Source organism: Mauremys reevesii, linkage group 10 (genome assembly GCF_016161935.1).
Source record: "Mauremys reevesii isolate NIE-2019 linkage group 10, ASM1616193v1, whole genome shotgun sequence".
Lineage (NCBI taxonomy): Eukaryota > Metazoa > Chordata > Testudines > Geoemydidae > Mauremys > Mauremys reevesii.
Genome location: NC_052632.1, coordinates 3703128 through 3729066, shown reverse-complemented (window position 1 = coordinate 3729066; position 25939 = coordinate 3703128). Strand labels below are relative to the sequence as shown.

General features: G+C 38.6%; 1 protein-coding gene across 1 annotated transcript; it reads left to right on the top strand.

The window, feature by feature from the left end:
- Nucleotides 1-1375: 1375 nt before the first annotated feature.
- LOC120374051 lies at nt 1376-17197 on the top strand. Its single transcript, XM_039493261.1, has 4 exons — nt 1376-1532; nt 9494-9531; nt 15348-15414; nt 15817-17197. Exons 1-4 carry the CDS (start codon nt 1430-1432, stop codon nt 16875-16877), a joined length of 1269 nt encoding a protein of 422 aa, XP_039349195.1. The 5' UTR covers nt 1376-1429; the 3' UTR covers nt 16878-17197.
- The last annotated feature ends 8742 nt before the right edge of the window (nt 17198-25939 follow it).

Here is a 25939-nt window from a genome sequence, read left to right as displayed (position 1 = left end):
GCTGGAGCCAAAGCTCCAGCAGCCTGTGAGGTGGGAGGCTCTGGGACCCTCTGGGACCCTGAGCTCCAGCCTGAGCTAGCAAATCTACACAGCAATGAAACACCCCAGCAGTGAGGGCCTGAGTCAGATGGCATGGGCCAGCCGTGAATGGCAAGTTGCTGTGTAGACATACCCTTACTTTCTTACAGAGATCTGTACCCTTCTGATATTATTAAAAAAAAAAAAAAAAAAAAAGTAAAAATATTGAGGTATCATTAAAGTGCTGGGTTTTTTTAAAGTAAATTCTAAGATAAGGCTGAAATATACAAAAGCTACATGTAAGCCTCCTGGAACACATCTGATGAAAGCCATTGTGCCATGCTATAGATCTCCATCGAACTAGGGTGACCAGACAGCAAGTGTGAAAAATCAGGACAGAAGGTGGGGGGTAATTAGGGTGACCAGATGTCTTGATATTTGGGGCTTTTTCTTATATAGGCTCCTATTACCCCCCACTCCCGTCCTGATTTTTCACACTTGCTGTCTGGTCACCCTAGGGGTAATAGGCACCCATGTAAGAAAAAGCCCCAAATATCTGGATTGTCCCTATAAAATAGGGACATCTGGTCACCCTTCCATCTAAGAGTTGTTTTTCAATCAGGGCCTTTCTTTTTGCAGGTTTGAGTTTTGCATGTGCAATAAATTATGCTCACTGTACTGTTCCTATAGCAAATTGCATGTAAAATGCATGAATGAATTGCTGGTTTTGAAAAAGAGGCCCTGAAATGTTGGTTGTGACTAATGTGCATCAAGCTGTATGGAGGGCACTGCTGTTACCCTCAGGGATGAAAATTCTTTGAGTTGTGGGAGTGCTAAGGAACTAAGAACCAGATGTGAAAATCCTGAAGGGTAGTGTGGCTGGTGGAGTGGCAGAGGGAGGGAGCTTTATGCCTCTGTGTGTGTGTGTACAGGGACAGTGACAGGTGGAGTCAGATGCCTGGTGTGTGTGTTGGTGGGGCAGGGCTGGTACCCAGTGTGTGGTGCTGGTATGTGTGTGGGGGGTGGTGGTGATCTGTAGGGGGAGCTAGTGTGTGTGGGGGCACACAGGGCTGGTGCCCGTGGGGTGGTGGTGATCTGTAGGGGAGCTAGTGTGTGTGGGGGCGGCGCCCTGTAGGGGAGCTAGTGTGTATGTAGGGGGGCACAGGGCTGGTGCCCGTGGGATCGTGCCCTGTGGGGTAGCTAGTGTGTGGTGGGGGGGGGGGGGCACCGGGCTGGTGCCTGTGGGGGCGGCGCCCAGTGGGGACCGCGGGGCCGATGCCTGGGGTGGGGCGGGGCACAGCTGGTGCCCGCGGCGCGGGGCGGGTTCGAAGCGGCGCGCGCGGGGGCCGGTGACGGTTGCCCGCCCGCCCGCCACGAGCCCCGGGCCCGCGGCCCCTGTGTAGCGCGGAGGATGGCCGGGGAGCGGCTGCTCCTGCTCGCCGCGGCGCTCGCCCTCCTGCCGGCAGCCCCGGCCCTGAGCGCCTCCGCGGAGGAGCCAGCCCCCGCCATGCAGGGTACGGCGCGGGGCACCGCCCTGCCCGGGGTGGGGGGAGCTCGCGGCCCAGCTCCTCGCACGGGGCTGCCCCCCGCTGGGGCCTGTCGGGTACGCAGCCGCCGCGGCCCGTGCCGGCCTCCAGCCCCGCCTCGCCCAGTGCGCGGGCAAAGGGCGGCAGGAGCCGCCGTTAGCAGCCCGCTCCCGCCTGCGGTAACAGAGCAGGGCCCAAGCAATAGGGGCCCCGACTGAGGGCCCAGCAATACCTGCACGAGCCGTTACTTTAACCCAGGAAACATCCCGGTGCAATGTTTGATTAGCGCTGTCAGGGGAAGGATGAGAATCACACAAATAACCCCCCTGTCAGGCTGAAGTTGTTTAGTGCTGTTTAATAGTGTACATCGTTTTACAGGCTGGACTCTCCATTGGGCAGCTTGAGCCATGCATGTAAAAAATCATGGGCTCTGTCACTAAAGTAGCTGACTTTTAATGCAGAAGCCCCCCAAAGGCGTGGGGTTTTTGTCAGGGAAGGTATTACGCCCATGGTGAACATGCGCCTGGCCCTGATCAAATGCAGTCACATTCTAAATAAAAACTCTAACACGTGCAGCACTAAAGGCTCTTTGGATAAGGTTCTAAGGACCTGCTCCTGCTGCCTTTGATTTCAATTGGAGCTGGATGGATCAGATCCTTAATGCCTTGTTTCAAGATGGCTAATTGCATAGCACATGTAATATTTGGACAGAGCATTCTGCGGGTGTGGGGCTGAAGAAACAAAAATATTGGCAGTAGCTTAATCCGCTGGAAGAGAAACCCGACTACTTCAGACCTAAGAGGGCGCTCAGCTGCGAATTACAATAATGTACTAAAAGGCATTTGTTGTACTTACAGCAAATATAAACCTTATCCTGCAGTCAGGTCTGCTGGGGTGAACTTATTGATTTCACTGGCGTTATGTGTTGTCTCAAAGGTCTACCAACATGTAGCCCCAGTGACTTCAATAGGTCCACGTGTGTGGATTCAGTTGCAGGCTTGGAGCTTTATATATATTGGTTTTGAAGTTTAGTGTAGGCCTGTAAAAGGAGCTAGTGATGTCAAATAATTGTTACTAATAGAGCTATGGAAAATTGGCATGACTTACTAATAAGATGCCTGATGTGTTTAATTGCATACATATTTCCCAAACAAATGATATTATTATGAATGAAAAGGGAAGGGGGGTTTATATACCTAACTGAAACAAATAATAGGGATCTGGTGTAAGAACATTAGATATACCTTTTCAAAGTGGTGGATGGAGATTTAGTCCAACAATTAATTTCTTACATTCCTCTTGAAAATATGTATGTAAAGGCCTAAGTCACACTGTTTCTCTAGGGTATTAAAAATAACAAGCATGTTCTGTAGTTAGAGGTCAGGTGTTAAAATTACTAACCTGTCACATCACCCAGAACACATGGGATATAATGTTCACATATTTGGGGGAGTGGCAAGGCAAAATAGAGGTTTTGAAACTTTAATGGATTGAGCCTCTCTACCAGCAAGTGGGGTAGTGTGCAAATTGATGAATGAATCTGACCAACTCTCTCCCACTCTATTTGTCTCTGGCAGTTAATTTGTGTGTGGGTTTTTTTTTTCTGCATTGTTTGTTCATTTCATTCTCTACATATTTATTAAGGTTACCTTTTATCTTGAGTCACATTATTGACAGAAATTTAAGTAAGTGGTTAATAGGTTGCTCAGCACCTCTGGAAAGCAGGTGATAGAAGTCTTAAATCAGGCTACCAAAACCAAAGACTTTCAAAATTAATGGAGGCTTAAATTTTTTTACCTATACTGGTAAATATTTGTAGCCTACATGTAGCTTCTGCTAACACTAGCACTGGAGCACAACAACCTTATTTTCCTGTCTGTTTACTGTGCAAGAACTTGCAAGATTAAGAGCAAAAGGTAGATTTTCCTGCTTGGAGATGGAATGAACTGTGTGGATCTATGACTTTCTCTATCCAATTTTTCTATACCTTTTTACTGAAAACTTTTTTTTCCAGTATTTAGGCACTCCAAATCAGTTCAACAAAAATGAAAAAAAATGTTGTCCACTTCTATTTTTTACTAAAAATTTGTACTTTACAATTTTTATTTGTCCTCACAAATTCCTGCCTAAATGGAGTTCTTAAAGTGGTATTCTAATCTTGGGTTGGGGGCTCAGGATGAACCTGTTGCAAGGGCATCCCTTACCTGCAGTCTTTTCTAGTTTGCCCAAAACATCATCAACATGTCAAAAGTTGCGGGTTAATGCAACCATGTAAAAGGTAATGCTGTGCCATTTGATAGAACAATGAATCTTAAGAATTTTTAGAGAGGAGAGCAGATGGCAGCTTGCAAATGCCACTGAAGCTTGTAATTGTTCCAGTATACCTGATTCTAATATTTAGAACTATAGTCCACAGGTACAGGAGATGGGGAATTCCTTTTTTCTTTATACATTTAAGAAATTGGTGCATGTAATATCTGTGACTTTTAAGTTCCTGGCTGACAGCATTTATAGTCTGTCAGCATTTTTGTGTGTCATAACTCCCATTTCAAAGGATAGAAAGACTATCTGGTAATATTATGGACAAGAGGATACAGTGTCAAGTCACATCTGATAGGTCTTCTGCTCCAGGATGATTTGCTATTCTATGAAGGTTTGGAAGAAATTTAAAAGAAGACAGCTGAGTACAAATCAATATTTTCTTGACAGCCCAAGTCCTCTTCCTCTCTTTCCAATTTACATCTGTCCTCCAGAGATGACAAATCACAGTATAGTCACCAGAGGCTTTCCATATTCTAAATTACAGTATCATTTTTCTAATTTCACAGACAAAAATTGATTTAATCAGTCTTCACCTGTTGCCTATAGGTGTTTGCTAGGTAAGGCATAGGCATAAGTTAAGGTAATAAAGCATGAGCCTACAGGCCTGTATCCTGTCAGATGGTATTTTTCAACCTTTTTAAATTTGTGCATCCCTACAAAATATCAAATGGAGGTGCGAACCCTTTTGGAAATCTTAGACATAGTCTGTGGACCCCAAGAGTCTGTTGACCACAGGTTGAAATCCACTGCTGTAATACATTGGCTTAAGCAGTTAGCATAAGGCGTTGAGGCCTGTGAACTTTGGCATGGGACTGAAATAAGTGAATCGACAGATTTGGACAGAGTCTGAACTACTGTGGCCTATTGGTGGCTAAAACGAAAATGAAATCACCTCCCCTGCCACCTCAAGGTGTGGGTCACTGGTCCCGATGCTACTTCTTATTAAACTTTAGGTACCTTTAATATTACAAACAGTTCAATTTACAAAGCCCCCCTTAACACTTGTTAAATTTTAAACAGCACAGAATCCTCTTGTGAGATTCTGAACACAAATGACTAGTCAATAACACCTAATGAGGATGCAATCAGAGTTCAATGAGGCTGATGTCCCACATCACCCCACACAGTTACAATTATCATGGAGACCTAGTGGTGGGAGACAGGTTGCTATCTATCAGGGTCCTACCCTGCCTCTGGCATGCCATGTTAGTCTGATGGTTAAGGTCTTAATCAGGGTGGATTTGATTTAAATCACTAGTCAGGAAGACTCAATTTAATCATGGTTTTCTACATAAAAGTGCCTTCTTGTTGGTTGTTATAACCTTAATACATATTCTTCACAACTCAGAGATAGAGAGAGGTTTCATTTTTAGAAGGTACACACTATACATTTTTAAACAGTGATTTATTTTGAAAACTTTTCAGATTAGTTTTACAGCTATATCAGAAAATGAATGATTGGTTATTTCATTTACCAAAGGTAATTGAAGCAGATATTTATGAAGTCATTGGGAGGTGAACTATCTCCAATTCCACAGGTTAATCATTAATATGTGGAGGATTTTCCTGCCATGCAGTATTAGGAGGAGAACATCACCAGACACATTTAAATTGTTTTATTTCCCTAAAACAACAATGCTAAATATTTTGGATTTTTTTCTTCAACAGTAAACATATAATATTTTAACAAAACAAGCATATGTCCCTCACTTCTCACATTTATCTCCAGACTTCTTCTCCTTGTCCAGAACTATTCCGCCCCCAACAATCTTCTATTCATTGAACTTTTTGAAACTTTGCACTTTTAGAGAGAGGTAAGGGATTGACTCTGTGTAACCAAATTTGCAGAGGGACAATAGAGTTGAGGTCTGTTATTTCTCACCTCTCTATATTATTTATTTATTTAAAACATTTTTGCTGTTAACAAGCATGTTACCTCTTGAGACACAAATCCACAGTTTGAGAACTGCAAAACTAAGCATCTCTGATGGTATCTTCTAGACTGAACACTGAGTCCCATTGGGTAGATAGAAAGATTAACCTAAATGATCTATACAGAAGCCCCTGGAACCTGATAAGATTGGGTCTATAATCCATGAACTATTGGAACTCATTTACAAAACTTTTCTTAAACATTAAATGAATATATTGTCTCATACTATAGAATTAGAATTTATTATCCGTATTCCATGATGAGATATCTTTGAGCTATAATGCATCTTAATTAAAACTATCTTTAGAGATAGGTTTTTTCCTCAAAAAACATTTTATCAAAAAAATCCGATTTAAATAAAAAAAATCCATTAAAAAAAATCATTGATTTGTATCCACTGTGTCTTAAATACCTCTGCTTGAGGGGTGTGTGCATGCACGTGCATGTGTGTGTGCTAGTTACTATTCCTCCCAGGAGAACAATACTCCCTCTATTGCAGAGTTGGTCAACTAAGTACAAGTAGTAGTAGTATACTAGAGGCAGAGAAACAGAAAAGAAGAATAATAGCAGAGGAAGTGAGAAAGTCCCGTACTCTGGAAACGTACAATGTTTGTGACAGGCACTACATTCTAATTGAGAGATTAGTTTGGATTTCAACTTATATTTTTATTGCAGGTGAGTTACCTGTTACCCGGGTTTAAACTACAGGTAGGGGGGTTGCCACTGTGGACCCTTCCCTGTTTGGTCACCAAACCTGTTGCTTGATCTATGGATTGTGAGTGTTGCAATCTTGCACATCGGGGTTCCCAACTGAACCCTAATTTTAATAATACTGGGCCTGGTCTTGGGACAAGAACCTATCAAACCTCAGAGTGTTAACTGGGAATTCTTAAGTAATCAGTATAAATACTAAATATTCTTTGTTTGACTTTGGACTTGCAAATCCTCTCTATACTTGAGTGGGGGTAAGATTAACCTTTTTTTTCTTCTTATCAGCCTTGGCCCTGTTTTGAGTTCCTTATGATTGTTCAGCTGAACTATGAAATTTATTTTTCTCTCTAGGTCAATCCTTTGAGACGCTTAAAGCTCTCCATAAAACAATTTTGTTGGAGAATTGATCATGCAAGAAAAGTTCTTCAACTTTAAGGGCTAGATCTGTATTCTGTTGTGAACTAGACCAGAGCTTGGAGCCTGATGGTTTCTTGTATGGATACTGTCCCCTAGCTCAAGTTTTTATCTGGGAGACTTATAGAGCCTCAGTTTGAGCCAGTGGACTCAAAGTACGCAGGACCAATATTTTCATTGTCAAGATAGCTTCAGTCAGTGATGTTTGAGTCACAAGATTGTGTATTCCTGTGAGCTGCAGAAACAAAGAAAAGGTCAAACTGAACAGTTTTGTGTGATAAAGTGCCTTGCTCAGTATCCTAACAATACAAGGAGTCTTGAGTCATGGGAGGCTATAATCTCTCTTCGGAGCCTAGGGGATCAGGATGGAGGAAGAAGCAGGAAATAGAAAGCAGGTACACATCATATTTGATGTAGTGGTGATGTGAAGTATCAAAAACATAAGACTTGGAAGCATCAAGTTTCACCCATCAAAATTATGAGCCAGCAGATGCTCATAGTTCTTCAGTTTTATTTCACTGGGCAGAAAATCATTTCAATAGCTTCCTAATAGACCACGTAGAGCTCACCCCAATATTAAGGTTGATTTGATGTAGCCAAGTCTTGGAAAATATGACTTTCACGTTGAGATGTTCATGAAACATTATGAAAGGCAGGAGAAGTCCAGAAGTAAATCTGTTCTCTTTTAGCAAGAATCACAAGCTACCTTTAGCAAATACAGAGACTTGCACAATTTTTTCCCCAATGGCCTAGACAAGAACCTAGAAGCTGTAGTTGATACATCAGAGGAAGAATTTTGGAAACTCATGCTGATAAGTGGCAGTCAAAGTTCTAAGTGCTAGAGTTTTCTGCTAGTTGAGCTGGAAACTTGCATAGATCCTTGGTGCATCAGTGGAAGATCAGTTTAAAATTCTTAGGTTGTCTTTTTTCCTCTTTTCCCCCCAAAGCTTCCTTTTAGTGGCTATGTGTTAGGCAGAAAGGACAAGTGAGAATTTCTTTGGTGAAGCCATTTTTCTAGTTTCAAATAGACAAAATAATGTAGAATTATCCTTAATTTTCACTTTGATTGATCGATCCATCAGCCCTCATATCATTTGTGTTGTTCTAGCCAGTCCTTCAGTCACCCGCTGGCCAAGCTGTCGGTGGCACCAGACACCTGATTGGCCTTGTGCATCACAGCCCAGAACTCCTGAGCGATCTGCCAGCCTCAGTGCCACCATTCCCGACATAGTCTTAATTTTTTTTTAAATCAATTTTAAATTTGTCTAGGGTCACAAGATTATTTTGTGGTTCTTTATGTCCCACAACATTATTTTATATTTCATAGATGTCTAAGGGGCTTTCAAAATGTACCTGGAGGACTATTTAGGCAGCATAGAACGGGAAAGAAAAGTGTATTACAATATCTATAAAGTCAACAACAAGGCTTTACCAGGCTTCATTATAATTGTTCAATAAAGGCATTTGGAATGTCTTTGAGTCTTTGATAGGATGTTTCAATCCAATACATTTATTAAAACACTACATAGAGTTCTGTTCATTCCTCCACTGACTCTTTGTGTCTAGAAGTCTGGTCTTCTGCAGAAGTAACTTCCTGCAAATGAGTTCTCCAGGCACTGCTTCAGAGATTGTCGCTTTACCTTTGTTGCATTGCTTCTTAGTCAAGGCAGTCCTAGGTTGATAACAGCCAATTTTATAGAATGAACAATTTTTTGTTACTTAAAATGTTTGCATGGCATTTGTAAATTGAATGTTATTAGTCCAGAATACTACCTTTTCTCTTGATTCTGTTGTCTTTTTTTCTTTTTCCTTGTGTTTAATTTTACAGTTATGTGGTTTCACAAGTGAATTTCTTAAACTGAGAGAGATGACACTTACTGTGATCTTGAGCAATCTTTTTGGTTTTCTTTCTTCACCTGCTGGCAGAAACACTCAATCCAACATCCCCAGAAAAGTGAAGTCTAATTTAAAGAAATAATATTTGCAAGTAGGAAAAATTCCTGATTACCTGGCATGGCATGTAATTCTAAACATCACATTGCTTGGCTCCATCATTAAGGTTCTGAAAAACAGTTGTACATTTCTTCTCTATTTTTCATGCAGAAGTTAAGGGACTAGCTTTTCAAAAGTGCTCAGCTCAGTCTCCAATTTAGGCACTTACATTGAAATGGCCAACTTTTCAGAGGAGATCAGCACCAGCAGCTCCCATTGTTCATGTTATTTAGGTGACATGAAAGCTGAGAAGTTTTGAAAATCTGGAGACTTCATTTAGGTACCTAAATCAGATAAGCTGGTACTGAGTTTTTTGAAAAACTGGCCCTAAATTTCCAACACAAAATTACTTGAAATAAAGAGAAGTTAACTTATTTTTTGTTATAATTTCAGATTTTAACTTTGCAGTGGGCTTTCTTTCCCTGTTTGGTGTAATATGAGGTGAACACTTTTAATACAATGCACAGGGCACATTTATAAAATAAAAAATCCAAATCCCAGTCTGGGCCTCAGCATTGACATTGTGTAATTTAAATGTTAAGCTCAATAACTAATTTTAAGTGTTTTTTTCTTTTAGCATTGCAACATACTTTCGAGAATGTTAAACACATAAAGGTAACTCTAATTTTGGGATTTTGAAAATAAATGTATTTATTTATTTCTGTTTTGGCCACAATGTGCTAGGGCCCTTCCAAACAGAAAAGAAGTAATTGTCCCTGCCCCAAAGAGATATGCCTACCAACATTTCAGTATAATTTGGGTTTATCGGTCTTCTCATTTCTTATTTCTCTAACATCAAAACAAAGGAAAATACTTGTTAATTACTAATTTTCACTATTACAGTGTATACAATATGTCTAATTCTGCTGCTAAGAGATTTTTCTATTGACTTCTGTGGGAGCAGGATAAAGTCCTACATTGGGAGAGAAGGAGAAGAAAGGAAAATTCGACATGTTCTATGACAGAATTAGACAATTTATTAATTATGTCCTGGTCCTGCAAAGATTTACACGTGTTTAACTTTAAACTTTGCAGGATCAGGGCCTTAGTAAAGATGCTTATGCTTTCTACCAAGCAGGGGCGGCTCTAGAAATTACGCCGCCCCAAGCAGGGCGGCGCGCTTGCCGCCCTTCCCCGGTCCCGCGGCCGGGGCAGAAGTGCCCGCGGACGGTCCCGTGGTTCCGCGGCTCCGGTGGAGCATCCGCAGGCGTGCCTGCGGGAGCTCCGTCCGAGCCGCGGGAGCAGCGCACCCGCTGCAGTCATGCCTGCGGGAGCTCAAGCGGAGTCGCGGGAAGAGGGGATCCTCCGCAGTCACGCCTGCGGCAGGTCCGCTCGTCCCGGGGTTCCGGTGGACCTCCCACAGGCATGACTGCGGAAGGTCCGCCGGAGCCAAATGCCGCCCTGCCGGGACAATGCCGCCCCACGCGCCTGCTTGGCGCGCTGGGGTCTGGAGCCGGCCCTGCTACCAAGCAGGGTGTTTTCACTCAGTGACACTTTTTTAGGTTATTCTAGAACGGGTTGGCAACCTTTCAGAAGTGGTGTGCCAAGTCTTCATTTATTCACTCTAATTTAAGGTTTCGTGTGCCAGTAATACATTTTAATGTTTTTAGAATGTCTCTTTCTCTAAGTCTATAATACATAACTGAACTATTGTTATATGTAAAGTAAATAAGGTTTTTAAAATGTTTAAGAAGCTTCATTTAAAATTAAATTAAAATGCAGATCTCCTGGGTAGTGTGAGTGCCACTGAAAATCAGCTCGCGTGCCGCCTTCGGCACACATGCCACACGTTGCCTACCCCTGTTCTAGAATGTGTGCTGATTTTTGTTTCTTTGTTGTTAGTGTTTTCATTTCTATTTTAAAGAAAACATGTGCCTTGTGGGGAAAACTGGAAAATATTGGTATTTAGGAACAGTTCTGTTCATATATAATTTTCTGATTTTCACTTTATTCTTTATTAAGAAAACAGCACCAGTATTTTCTTTCTCTTTCTCTCCTCCCAGTCCTTAGCACACTTGACTTTGTTTAGATTGTGAGGTCTACGGATATTGCAGATTAGAGTGGTTCATCTGCAAGTCACAGATGATATAGATGCAGAATTGCTTCCAAATAGAATATTTTCGAACTTTTTCATGTGGCCCCACGGCTCTTCAAATAAATTTCTGATATGCCTTAACTTCATGCCTTTTTGCTGTAGACATAAGTTGTAAACATGGACTATTTCAGCATATTGTTAACTGAAACTGACTAGACTGTGTTTACTGTTGGCAAACATGTATGTGTTCAAAGAAATCACCTACAAGTCCTGTCCCCTACCCAAAGTGACAAGATGGAGTGTCAGAAGACTTCTGTTGTTCTGTACATGCATTTGGACCGTAGTCAAATCAAGTGGACAGTCACAGGTTAACCTGCTGAAGAGTAGTCACTACCACCTGCAGCACTATGCGGTCCCACCAGTCTGTGCTTGTTTGCGAACAGATTTCTCCTGTAGTTAGACTAAGTTTGAGGCAGAGAAGTTTGCTGCTGAAATAAATATTGAACAGTTTTAGAATACAGAGAACAAATTTTCAAAGAGGTCTCACCCCAATCGCTAAATGTATGTCTTCAATTGAACTTCTGCATACATTTATTAATACCTAAATTTTTTCATGGAAAAATTCAAATTTATGTGTGCAAATTGGATTTGTCACTAAAATAACATTGTTAGTGCAAAGCTACCTAGCTTGCATGTGGAAATGAAATTGCATACATTTGAATTTCTTCACATGAAAAAACCTGAATGTGGACAAATGCACAAGCAAGTTTAGATAGATGTTAGCCTGCTGGTATATTGTGATCACTGCCTATCATACTGACCAATATTATCTCATTTTTCCTTGTAATCTGACTGTCTGTATCCATCTGTTGTCTCTTGTCTTATACATTGATGGTAAGCTCTTTTGGGGCAGGGACCATCTTTTTGTTTGATGTTTGTACAGTGTCTAGCATAAAAGAGTCTTGGCCCTTGACTAGAGTTCCTAGGTGCTATAGTAATACAAATAAATAATAATAATATAATAAATTAAAAATAGAGGCCACATATAAAAACAAGGCCCTACATATCTCTTCAGTACATTCTTTTATCGCTAGGTTTGGTGTTTCCCTGGGAGTGAACTAGCACCAAGAAATGGATTTTGAGTTTTGAATATTTGAGTTCACAAAAGTTTGGTCATTAATTAAACCCATATCAGGCCTCTGACATCAGTGAGACAGCAAGGTGGAAAGATTTAATCGGACATTGAAAATACAGTTGTGAATGTTTTGGAGCACCATCACAGAGACTGAGTTATGCACCTACCATTTTTACTGAAAGCAAAGAAAACTGCTATGAGTTACTCAGCAAAATGCACTTTTCATGTTTGGACATCAGCAGACTATTCCAAATATGGTTGGGGTTCAAAAGGAAAAGTGAGTAGAAATTAATCATTTAGATTATGCAGAAGAAATAAGTACATAACTTTGTCCCTGTGTGTCTGAAGTGTTAGGGGCAGTGAAATTGTTTAGAAGATATGGTTCTTCCGTTCCTCAGGCAAAAAAAGCTCAGGAAGAAGCTTATAGAGTTATTATGGATCAAATATATGTAGAGTCACTGTTTGAATCTTTGAACACTTGTACCAAATTTACTGTGGTACATAAAGACAATGTTGAAATACAGGAGAGGGGAAAAGAACAGGAGTACTTGTGGCACCTTAGAAACTAACAAATTTATTTGAGCATAAGCTTTTGTGGGCTACAGCCCACTTCTTTGGATTCATAGAATGGAACATATAGTGAGGAGATCTATATATACACATATAGAGAACATGAAAAGTTGGGAGTTGTCCTACCCACTCTAAGAGGCTAATTAATTAAGAGAAAAAACGTTTGTAGTGATAATTAAGATGGCCCATTACAGACAGTTTGACAAGAGGTGTGAGAATACTTAACATGGGGAAATAGATTCAATGTGTGTAATGGCTCAGCCATTCCCAGTCTCTGTTCAAGCCTAAGTTGATAGTGTCTAGTTTGCATATTAATTCAAGTTCAGCAGTTTCTCGTTGGAGTCTGTTTTTGAAGGAAAGTCATCCAATAGGGATTATAGATGCTAAAACATCCTAAAAACACAAGAATGGAATAATAATAAACTTTATTTGGTGTGGGGTTTTCACACAAATGTGTCTGAAAAGGCATTGTAGAATTAATATAACTATAGAGTGAAATAGATAATAAAGAAGACAGTTACAGAATTACAAAGCACACTTCTAGTTCATCCTTCCTTAACAATACAGGAACACAGCATCTTTCTTCCAAAATTTCATGTACTTTTCAAAGACATATCTAACTCCCACTCTCCCTTCCTATTATATTTCTCTCATGCTGCACATACTGGAAAATTTATAATCATTTTAACTCCTTTCTGTTCACAGTAGTTGGACTGCCTGCACCCGTGGGCAGTTTAAACATACTTACCTTTGTGTTTAGATTATTATAGACAGAGCTGAAAGGTGCCTGTGGTTAAGATTGCCTCACACTATCTATTATAAGCTCCTGTTTTCAGGTACTCCTAATTTTGACAAATTTGAACAGTTTAGGCTGAAATTTTCCATGCTAAGTATTTGCCCCAGACTCAGTGTCTTTGAAAGTTTCAGCAAAAAACAGTTCATCTGTTCTCAAGAAAGTGGTCAGGGGAAATATATGTTGTTTGCCAATGTTAACAAATTCTTACAACTTTTTTGTTGAAAAGTTTTAGCGTCACTGTGTTTTGGATCACAGACTTGAAATTTGTGAGGGGATCCTCCTGGGGTCAGAGAGGTGCCTTTTGCTGCCCCTGTGAAAATTCACTCAAATTTGGCTGAATTATAAGCAATATTACCAACCTCAAGCATTCAAAAAGCACCAAAAATCACAAGTCTGGCTTAAAAATTATGAGTTTTTTAAAAATAAAAAGATTGAATTTCTTTTTATTTGGCTTTTGTACCATTGGGGTTCACATTTCAAGCTTGTCTCTGCAACCATATGGGGGCTTTTCTGGAGGATATCTGCCTCATGTTTTTAAGTCATTAGTTGTATAAATTGGAAGGTATGCAGTGAATCAGACTGGGGACTGCATGAAGATAAAGGGTTGTCTCATGGTTAAGGCGGGTGAATACCATTCTGGAGTCTATCTCTGCCTCCATCACATAATTTCTGTGTGAGACTGGACAAGTCACTTAAACCAAAATTTTTGCAGATGGCCCTTAGGTGTTCCCCATTTTCTGGGTGTCCAACATGAGACACGGGTTGGATTTGCGGAAGTGCTGAGCACTCATACCTGCAACTGACGTCAATGGGTGCTGTGCTTTGAACATATAATGTGCAATAAAAATGCTAAGTGCTTTGAAAAATTAGGCTGTAGGTACACTGAGGGGTACACCCGAAATTAGTGGACACTTTTGACGATAGCTCCGAGCCTCAGTTTCCCATCTGTGAAATGGGAATAATAATATCACTTCACTTCAAAGGGCATTGTAAAGATAAATTCATTAATGTTTTTGAAGCACTAAGGCACTTCAGTGATGAATGCCATAGAAAAGCCCATGTAAGAAAATAAATAGTTCTGTATTTAGTACAGGGCTTGAATGGTGTGCAGTAAACAAAGAATGGGGTCATACATTGAATGATGAGGATAAAAATAAATATTGAATAGCTACCTATTCAGTACTTGTTCCTGCAACACAAAAGTCAATAGGAATCTGAACTCTCCTTTCAGTAGTAGCAGGATCAAGCTATGAATGAGCACCATCCATCCTGTGCACTCAATACGGCAGAGGTCTTATGAAAAAAATAGTATGTGGTCATATAATTAAAGACTACACAAGGGGGAAAATTAAAGTTGCATAGGCAATCTTAATTCTGGCATTTCCTAACTTTTGCATGCTTAATTTCCAACCTTGGCATTCTTTTTTTGTAAATAATGGAAAATGTGGTTTAAGATGGCAAAATGCTAAATACATAGTTTTGAAGATGTTTCCAGATGTCAGGGTCCCAGGCAGAACCATCACAGTATTTGCAGTTTTAACATTTTAGGTGACCTTGCCAAAAACATATGTTTACCTTGTATAGTGAAAGTAGAAGGGAGGCAAAGTTATGATTGTGTGTGGTACAACAAATATCTGAGATCTATGTTCTCTGTTGTTTGGAATCTCTCTTTCTCACTCTCTCTCTTTTTTTTTTTTTTGGTAACCTTAACTTTGAATTTGTTGACTTTGTTTGTTTTGTTTTAGCTATAATGTTCTGATTAGGTCAAATTATTTTGTCTGGAAATCTGCCTTAATTATTGCCCCAAAATAATGTGGACTAATAATATGAAGAAAAATATTGTTGTTATGACATGAAAGTCATATTGCAATTACAGTTATTTTTGTGCTTAACAGATCAGTGTGCATCCAACCTCATCTATCCAGGTTTCAAGCTCAGGAACAGACAACTTAACAATCTATGGTAAGAACTCCTTGCTCTCATTCACATTAATTTCTTTGCAGATCCTAACTGTAAAATCGCATCATTTAGATCTGTTTCAAAGCAGCTAGCTCTTGGGGAGCGGTGCCTGAGCCTATATTTCAGCATTCTAGAACTAAGAGTAGAAAAGTCCCCAACTTGCAGGCTTGCAAAAGAGAAACTCAATGCAAATGTCCTACATCATTCATTTAAGAAGGCAGGGTTACATTAAAAATGTAAAAAAGCATAGATTTTCTATAAATATGAAAATCATTAAAGTTATGGCAAAATTCCAGATATAGCTGGAATTTGTTTTACGCATGATATAGGTGAAAGTATATTAGGCAAATGTGGACCTGCAATTTCTATGAGTGCACTTTATAATCATTTGATAATCTTTTATAGAATCTCATACAACACCTTTTGGGTCTGAAGAAAAGAAAGAAGAGAAAACCCTGAGGAACCTCGTGGAGATTCTGCAGGATATGATACAAGATGTTCCTACACAGCGCACACCAACTGAGCAAACAATCATTACACCCAAAATAGTGAAATCGTATGTTAATGGAAATATTGACTCTCTTTGGTTAAATGTGGGCCAAAAACATGGTGGAAAGCTACAGAAGTCAAAGAAAAAGGCTGCTGTTACAAGACAATTTACCACATCTACAACAACCCCATTTTGGAGACTGCGAACTGGCACGGAAGTTTCTGTTGTTTTACACACTAATGAGTCTTCTAGCTCAACAACACCACTGAAAAACATATTTATTACATTTGAAAATGCTGTTTCGAAAAGAAAAAGTAAGACTTTTGATCAGCTAACAAATGGATCCCTGGAAAATCTAGTTCAGTCTTTAAAGAATGTAAAAAAACTCAAAGAAACAGAAAACATCACCAAAAAAGCAGAAAAACTGAAACACGTTGCAAAGGTGAAAAAGCTACATGTATATGACAAGGTGAAACATCGACCTGCGGGTGAAGCAATCTTGGAGAAGATTGAAAAGCTAAAAAAATTGTTACAGAAGCCACCACATTATGTTAAACAAAATCCACATCTCCAAGAGTATGTTGAATCATCTGAAAACTATATAACGAAATCTCTTATGCTGGAAAAAGAAGCAGAGGCTTCACTAGGTCTGCTGTATCACCAACCTAAGCCTTCACCTCTGAAAAAAAAGGTAGAACAGAACACAGAAGAAGTAGAACAGGACACAGCAGAAATCAGAAAGTTAAGAGCATTTATTAACCTGCTGTATGATTTTAGTCCTCAGCTAACTACATATATTGATAGTGCTGACAAGAAATATGTCCCAGAGGATATTAGTGTAAAAGCTATTGCTGTTCTTGATGCTATGAAACATGTTTTCTGTGGAAGTCAGGCAGAGCAAAACAAAAAGGTGTTGAAGAAGTTGCTAGAGGATGATATAAAGCTTTTAAACATGGTTCTTAAGAACCACGAATAGACTCTTAAAAATAGTTATTTATTGGTGCCCTTCATTGCATTAACTTTAATTTTAAAGTTCGATTTTCTAGTTTGTCATTGTCATCTAGACCTGATCTCTGTTGTAACAATATTCATCTCAGTAATTAAACACCATTTTTAAAAAATGTTCATTTTCAGTGTTTACCATGATGGGTTGTTGACCTTGGATAAGCTTATTCTGTTGTTAAATTTGTGTTGGCATCTGAATGAATTATGCTTAGATATATTGTTAGTTTAAAATTTTACAGTTTCCTTTTGTAAGGGTTGTTGTGCAATGCTGTTGTAATATTTACCACTTAGTGTAGAGGGCTGAAGTAAAGTTTTTAGTCTTTTAATGTTTATTTGTTAAAATTAAATAACACCAAATAGATCTACACTCTTGGGCTAGTGACTCTCAACGATAGGAATGCAAAGGGGGTTAGTCTGGTACAGGATAGTGGTTCCTGTAGCTACCAAATAAACGTCAAGGAGCAACCCTTGGCTCCCTATTCTTGTTCACAAGTAGAGAAGGCCCTAACTGCAGTCAAACTACCATGGTTCTGATACATGGGGAAGGAAGTGGGCTGCAAAGGGGGCTTCTTGGAGCACTCCATAAGAACGTAAGAACAGCCATACTGGGTCAGACCAAAGGTCCATCTAGCCCAGTGTCTTGTCTTCCGACAGCGGCCAATGCCAGGTGCTTCTGAGGGAATGAACAAAACAAGTAATCATCAAGTGATCCATCCCCTGTCACCCATTCCCAACTTCTGGCAAAACAGAAGCTAGGGACACCATCTCTGCCCTTCCTGACTAATAGCCATTGATGGACCTATCCAACATGAACTTATCTAATTCTTTTTTGAACCCTGTTAGTGTCTTGGTTTTCACAACATTCTCTGGCAAGGTGTTACACAGGTTGACTGTATGCTGTGTGAAGAAATACTTCCTTTTGTTTGTTTTAAACCTGCTGCCTATTAATTTCATTTGGTGACCCTTAGTTCTTGTGTTATGAGGAGTAAATAACACTTCCTTATTTACTTTCTCCACACGTCATGATTTTATAGACCTCTATCATATCCCCCCTTAATCGTCTCTTTTCCAAGCTGAAAAGTCCCAGTCTCATTAATCTTTCCTCATATGAAAGCTGTTCCATACCCCTAAACATTTTTGTTGCCCTTTTGTGTATCTTTTCCATTTCCAATATATCTTTTTTTGAGAGGGGGCGACCACATCTACAGCAGTATTCAAGATGTGGGGCATACCATGGATTTATATAGAGGTAATATGATATTTTCTGACTTACTCTCTATCCCTTTCTTAATGATTCACAACATTCTGTTAGCTTTTCTGATTGTCGCTGCACACTGAGTGGATGTTTTCAGAAAACTATCTACAGTGGCTCCAAGATCTCTTTCTTGAGTGGTAACAACTAATTTAGACGCCATCATTTTATATGTATAGTTGGGATTATGTTTTCCAATGTGCATTACTTTGCATTTAACAACACTGAACCCTAGTCGTCATGGAAGTTCTCCTTTATGGGACCTCTTTCTCCATGGCTCAAAGGAAGGAAGCACAGGAGAAGTGCAAGCGTGGTCAGGGAATCTGCTACCACGTGGGGCTCTGGACAAAATGCAGACACAGACACATTATATAGGGGAATTTCCTAGACTGTAGGAGCTGTGCTAGTACTCTGGGCTGGAAAAGGGATGATTTTTTTCCCATCCTCCAACTTCTGAGGATATTCCCCATTCAAAGCTTATTTATTCAAGTTTTGTGTCCAACATTTGACCGCAAGTGAATTTTTTTTATGACAAGGCTGATACCTCTTGCCTTTGTTTGCTGGAGCCCATGTTTTTCTTATGACTTCATTTTTTTTAAGGCTTTTTGACTTATTTTGGAAAGTAAGCCATAATGAAACAAGAGGTTTCCTTGAACATTCTTGGTGGCTTCTTCCTAACTTCCCCATATACCTAATGTGACCTTTGAAGAGGAGATAATCCAAATCAACCACGTTTTCAGGTTGGGACAGTGCATGAATCAATGATCAGAGAGATTTATCTCCTGAATTATGCTGTATAGATGCTGCTTACAGAGCCATATTTTTGCTCACTAGGTACCAAACGGTTAATGAACTTTGAGATCTAGAGGATGAAAAGCCAAGCCTTGTGAAGTGTTAACAAATCAAAGGCTCCAACCCTTTCTTCACTTTACTAAGGGGAGCTTGCTCTCTTCTGATATATGTGCAAGTTGTTCTTAATTAATTCAAAATAATTTATACTTTCGGCTGCTTGTGCATAGGCACTTGCTGTTCTATATTGTTTCTGTTTTCTTAAGATTTCTTTTAAAATAACATGAGTTCTTAAAGACTTTTGTCATCTACCGTTGTTCCTACTTTTCTGTATATTTTTTATCTGTGCGTGTTAAAAACTGTTTGAAAATTGAAGCTTCAGAGTTTTTTGGCATAATGTCTAGAACTTCGTATTAAATCCATTTGATCTTATAGATTTCTTGATTCAGTATCTCTGACGTGGAGTTTCTTACAACTTTTTCTAATAAATCTTGGATCATACCATGATAGTACTAATCTAACAGTCGGACTACTGCAACATGCTCATTCTTGGTCTTTTAGTAGTATCCACTCAAATGATGCAAATTTTTAAATAAACTTAACTTGAAAATATATTTCTGGCTTTTAAACATATCATTCATTCTGTTATTGATTTGGGATATTCATTTCAAATATCAAAGCTCTGCTATTTGGTTGTTTGTTTTTCCCTCTAAGAAACCAGAAACAAGAGGTTTGGCCAAATCAGCAGTTGGCTTGACTCATTGGCTGGGCAGGTAGTGTCTTCCTAAGTAAACGTTACAAAGAAATAGAAATGTGGAAATGGAATGGAAAAGCATAAGATACCACAGAAGACAAGAGAGTTCTGACCCTGATTGTCATATGACAGAGCTTTGTAAATGTTGACAATCTTAGTAAAGGAGAGAAAAATAAAGCCAGTAGGGTCAAAAGTTGAATTGTCATGGGAAAGTTCAGAAACAGAGATTACTTGACAGATCAGAAGTTTGTTGTCTAGCCTGCACATAAGAGCTTGTTGAACTGTTTTGTTATGAATAATTGTTATGAATTTAGCTCCTTTTTCAGTTAGTGAATTATTCACAAACCAAGCCTGATTTTTTTTTTTTTGAATGTACAGAATTTGTCGTTCATAAGTATTCATTTGTAGACAGGATAAATAATTGTCAGCATGTGTCCTATTTACAGCCTGTTCGCGTTGAGTGTTTGCTGTTCAGTATTCATAGGCTTGATTGTCTGTGTCTTATGGTGTTAATGCTGCTTCTTGATTGAATTATTGAAACTTTTTAGGCAGGAAAATAATGAATAGAGGATAACAAATACTGCACTTTCTACTACAGATTTTGGACAAATAATCACTTGTGATAAATTGTATGAACGTTTTTGAGTTTGTAAACATTTTCACCACTACGTGGCAGCTGCTGAATATGTGTGATTAAAGGAAAATGACTTCATAGCAAACCGAACTTATTCCTGTTATTCATGAAAATACTAAATAATTAGTTTAACTGTTCAACCAGCCCTAATGTGGACTTGATCTTGCTCCCATTAAATTTAATGAGATTTTTGCCTATTTCATTTAATCAAAATGATATAACCTTTTATGGGGGTAAGGAATATTAAGAAAAAATAAAAGATTCCTTCCAACCAATTTTAAATCAAAAGTTTGGAAAGTCAATAATGATGATCCCCACAAAAACTGCCTCCGTGCCTCCTCCTTGTATAACTGAATAGGCTAGTACATTTATGCTTTGATATATGTTTCTTAAAACAAAAGCTTTTCATAAAAGGAATTAAGGTTTGTTGACTATGACACCCCACCAACTCAAATCTATGCCAAGTTATTGGACATTCTGTCACTGTAGTCGAACTCGTGTTCATTGAAAGCAGCAGACTCTTCATCTTCATAAAGAACTGTCTTTTGCCTGTAATAGATAAGCAAACTTATTACCAGACAAGAATACATATAAGCCTCCCTTACAGCATTGCACAAAATGTTATTAACCACCTCAGGAACATTAGCAAATATTCAGTGTTGAAATATGTGCAGCAGTTAAGTGTGATGTGTTATGTTTGTGTGGGAAGCATGAGATAGGGGTGAGCATGAGCATTGGAAGGGGTGTTTGTAGTGGCTTGGTAAATTATATTAAAATATGCAAGAGAGCCGAGGTGCCACTCTAATACTCTAAATACCTTTAATGATGTACTCTTAATATCTTAACCTTTATATCCATTAGAGGCAGATATTGGGCTTTGTTGACCTTTTTTTTTAAAGTCACATTTGGGGAAATCATACAGCTATATTTCCTGCCAGGTTTTGTGCAATCCAAGATCAAAGATGAAAGTCTGATTTATTGACTACAAGTTTGTAGAAAGGTAGGACAGTAATTTCATGGGGCTGGCTTTTGAGGTTTTAAATATTCTTTACTATTCCATGGCTTGAGCCTACAAAATGCTGAGCAGTCTGGCCCTGCTCCTGTAATGCACTTAAGCACAGGTTTAACTTTAAGCACTTTATTCCCTAAAGTTAAGGATGTGTTTAAATGCTTTTCTGGATCAAGGATTGAGTATTCAGCACCTTCCAGGATCGAACTCCAGATGTCTGTGATCTCTTGTATAGAGATGTTGTATGTGGAATTTTCTCGGAGGGCCCCTTTTAATATTTTTTAATGTTAGTTTAATTGTGCTAACCATTTTTTCTGTCTTAAGTTACCGCCTATAAATACATTTTAAAACCTCCCCTTTAATTTATAAAAACTTCAAAGAACATGAAAATATAAAATCAACGTGAATAAGAACTCTCTTTAGCGATCATGTGCATTGTCCCATAAAAAGTGACTTCCAAAATAAAATTACGTTTTTGTTGTGTGGAATTTTTTGCAATAACATTCAGATGTGGAGTTTGATGCCACTAAAGAGTCATACAATTGGTAGTGCACCGTTTATAGTGTACTGGCATAGCAGAATGATTTGACTGTTGTTTATCAAGCTATTTAGATGTGTAATCATAAGCCACTCTAAAAGTAATTATGAAATAGGGTAATTATTAAAATGTCACCACCATATGTTCTGTAATGATTCAGTTGAAATCCTTTTATTTGACAGACAGAAACCTTTTAGCATGACAGTTAACTTAAACCTCTAAAAGAGAGACATCTCTACACCTTATTGTAAAATCATTTACAGCTGAATTATTAGATAAGGCCTGAAAAGTAGGATACGCTAGAATTGTCCTATACTTCACTGGAAAAAGCAAGAATTCTGAAGAATGAAAGGCATTTCATATGTATCGTTTAAGGTGAGGGCTTTTATTCTGCAGAATGGCATTTTTTTATGATTCAATCTAAAATGAGTGAATTAACCAATATATTAAAATCACCAATGATACAAAAATCTTAAGAAAAAAAACAGTCATAAATATTTGTTATCATTTTATAGATTTTTAAAAACCTTTAATTGTTCTATTTGTTTTCTAGGCACATGTTTACAAGTTGGAATAGAAAAACCCATTTTTTAAATAATATTTTATGACTAACTCTAAATGATATATAATGTTGATCCATGTATGTACTTTGTTTTTAGTGAAAATACTCTGCTGGTAAATATCAAATCAACTCAATAAGTATTTATTGAAAAAAATCAGAAAGGAAATATAAATACTTAAGGGAAATTCTTTAAATTGATATGCAGAAGCTGTTGGCTGTCTTTTTTTTTTTTTTTTAACTCCAGCTGTATCCAGCTTGAGTGATTAATGTTTGTATGGTAGTTTATAACTTGTGAAATTATAAAGTAGTAAAAGTATGCTTAATTTAATTCTCAAAAAGAAAATCTTTACAGAATTTAATTAATTAGCTTTTATAGCTATTTTTTGCATCTGAGAAAGAGGCAAAGTTATATCGTCCTCATGCAGAATTTATTCTTTAAATTTTATTTATTTTCAGTTCTTTAAAAACAATACCTGTCTTTGGTCAGTCACGGTTGTTCTTTTTAACGGAGTTTTTAGAAAACACTGTGTCAAAGGGTATTAATTTTTAAAAAATTGGATTTCTGCACACTTTATTTCTTCTCTGCATTTGTCTCTGTCTTTCTTTCATTAGCTTTACAGGTAGTAGTAGCTCTTCTTTTTCTGTTTGCTGTTTTTCTTGTTCTGACTGACTTTGCCTGGAGACCCATTACTGAGTAAATACACTGATTCATATCATTGTATCTCCGTTTTGTAACTACCACCATAATCCACTTTAATTAAAAATGAAGCCAAATACATTCTTGAACAGTCAACTTAACGGTGTATAACCCTTAAAAGTCACCTTTGATGTTTCAAGTGCCTTCAAAGAGAGAGCATATTTTCATCTGTGCAAAACACCCAGTATTTCCCAAATTAGGTGCCTTTACATTAGTCTTAGGGACATTTGAAGCAAGAAGTCACAATGTGAAAGGGAAACTTATTCAGTATTACCAACCCCAATCCTTCAAAAACCATGAGTTAGGCCCCCCAAAACCATGGGATTTGCTTAAAAATCATGAGATTTTAAAAAATAATAAATGTTGGGTCTTTTTATTTGCCTTCTTGTTTTTTAGCCATTCGGGGTCCCTTCATAGTTTTCCTCTGCAGTTCTAATTTTTAAAAAGAAAGCTGAGATTCTCATGTAATCACATGAGTCCAGGAGCTGAAGCTTTAAGAAAAACACCAAATATCATAAGACTTGTGATAAAATTGCAGGAGTTGCCAATACTGCTAGTAATGCATGCTACTACAGTCAGCCCATCCAGTCAATGGGAGTTCTTCTGGGTTTGCAGGAGCAGGCCTATAAAGATCAAAATGTAACAGGACAGAGAGTTTTGTTGATTTTTTTAATGAATTCCTTGATAGTTGTGACAAGCCGTCAGAAGCAGTCTTTCCTGACTCTCAGCTGTGGGTGGTGGTTGGGCTATCAGAATGCTTAAAAGCCAGAATATAATGGGCCCTCTTTCTATGGTGGTCAGAAATAACCCCAATCCTTTCCCTGCTCTCTCCAGCATTATGATACTGCTCCTGTGTTTAAATTTCTCCATTGAACCAGGATTCTGACACTCCTCCTACATCCATAATCCTCTAAATTTTCAAGCTGTTGCTCCATCAGATTGGAAGTTTTCCTTTGAACAGGTGACTCAGAAAGGCTGGTGAACATTTCAAAGTTGCTACTTGCTGAGATACAGGAAGACTGCTCAGAAGTTACCTTTATTGTTGCTCAGTAGTAGTATTGAGCTATATCTCTTTTACATTAATTACAGCCTTGTATTGATTGAGTAGTCATGATCCAATCTCTTTTGTGTCACTGCATTTGTGCTGTATCTCCTTTTTGATACTCCGATGGCTTGCTGATTCAAAATACATTAATTGGGCTTGGGATCCATTTTTGAACGTGGGACAACAAACAGCTCAGTAAAATTCAAAACCACTTCTCTGGAGTTAGTGCTCCCTGACATTACAACCCAGACACTATGAGTAAGCATCAGCTGTGCATGTTTCGTTTCTGAGTAAGCTGTCTGGGGTGGTTGGTTTATTATGTTTGGGTTGAAATAAATCAGTACTGAAATTATTTGGTGGAATGGGGGGTTGATTGTAAAATCCTGGGCCACATCCTGAGGCCTGTACTCAGCTTTTATGCATTCCTTAGTCAAGTAAAACTACCAACATCAGTGGGAGCTTTGCTTGAATAAAGTCCAAGTCATCCCGTGGAGGGGCAGAGCTCCTCTTCTGTGTATGGCAGAGCACTGAGCCACCTCCACTGCACACCTCCCTTGCATTCTGGATCCCACAAAGGCCTCTCCATGGGGTGTGGGATCCATGCGCAGGAAGGGTGAGGAGATTGGGCAGTGTCTGCACACTCACTGGGGGAGTGCACTACAGTGACAATAGCAGCTGCTTGTTGTGGTTATGGAGTCAAATGCTCAATGGCAAGTTGAAGGCTCCATCCTGCAAACATACACATGTGTAACTTGAGTCAGGTGAGTGGTCCCAATGAGTAGTGATTTGAATGGAACCGCTCATCTGAGTAAAGCTGCACACCTGAGTAAGTCTTCAGAATTGGGCCTTTTATTTATAAGCTGCCTAGACTACTTGATTTGCATGTACAAATTCCAACTGGAAAACAAAATTGCTGAGTTTTGTGGCTGTTTGTAAGCTGAAAAGGAGAATCTCTGCATGCAGAGAAATAGTAGGGGCCTTCTGGAAATATTTGATTGATTAAACAAATTTGGATGAGCAGCTTAACAGACAAATGCTGAAATAAAACAGACCTGTGAATGGTCCATCTGCCAACCCCCAAGTGATTAAATAACACAGTATCTCACTTCAGGCAAACTCATGCTACCCAATATTAGATCATGCTCTTTTTGCAGCAGACTGCTGAAATTTCATTAGGAAAATTAGCAAAGTTTAAGGCATATATATAATAGAAATACTGTGAGGGATCATGGGTGTTTTGTTTGCATCAGGCCCTGGGCATATTTGAACACAAAATTTATATCTCATTCTCTTATCCAAGTAAATACTTATATGATGTGATCTGGCGAAATGACCTTTTAAAATAATGTTTTAGTAAATGTGTCTTGATTCTAGCTGATGTTTTTAGATCTGTTTTTTAAACTTGTGTTAGGGTTTCTGTTGGAATCCCACTATGGAACACCATGAGTTAATGTAAAACACATGCAATTGAAAAGAAATACTAATGTATTGGGAATTAATAAAAGCAATTTCTTTGTTGTACTATTTTGCACTGAACTCAGTTAAATGGTGTGCCTACAATACCTGTTTTTCAGCTCTTACATGAATTAGAACAGGTATAGTTATCATTACATTTGCTATTTTAAAATAACAGTACAAATGTACTTCATCAGGGTCATTTTAACTTAAAGTAAATAGATTAAACACTGGATCAAGATTAAGCAAATTAGCACTTTGTGTCTCATGGCACACTCATTTGTGATATTGAGTTAGG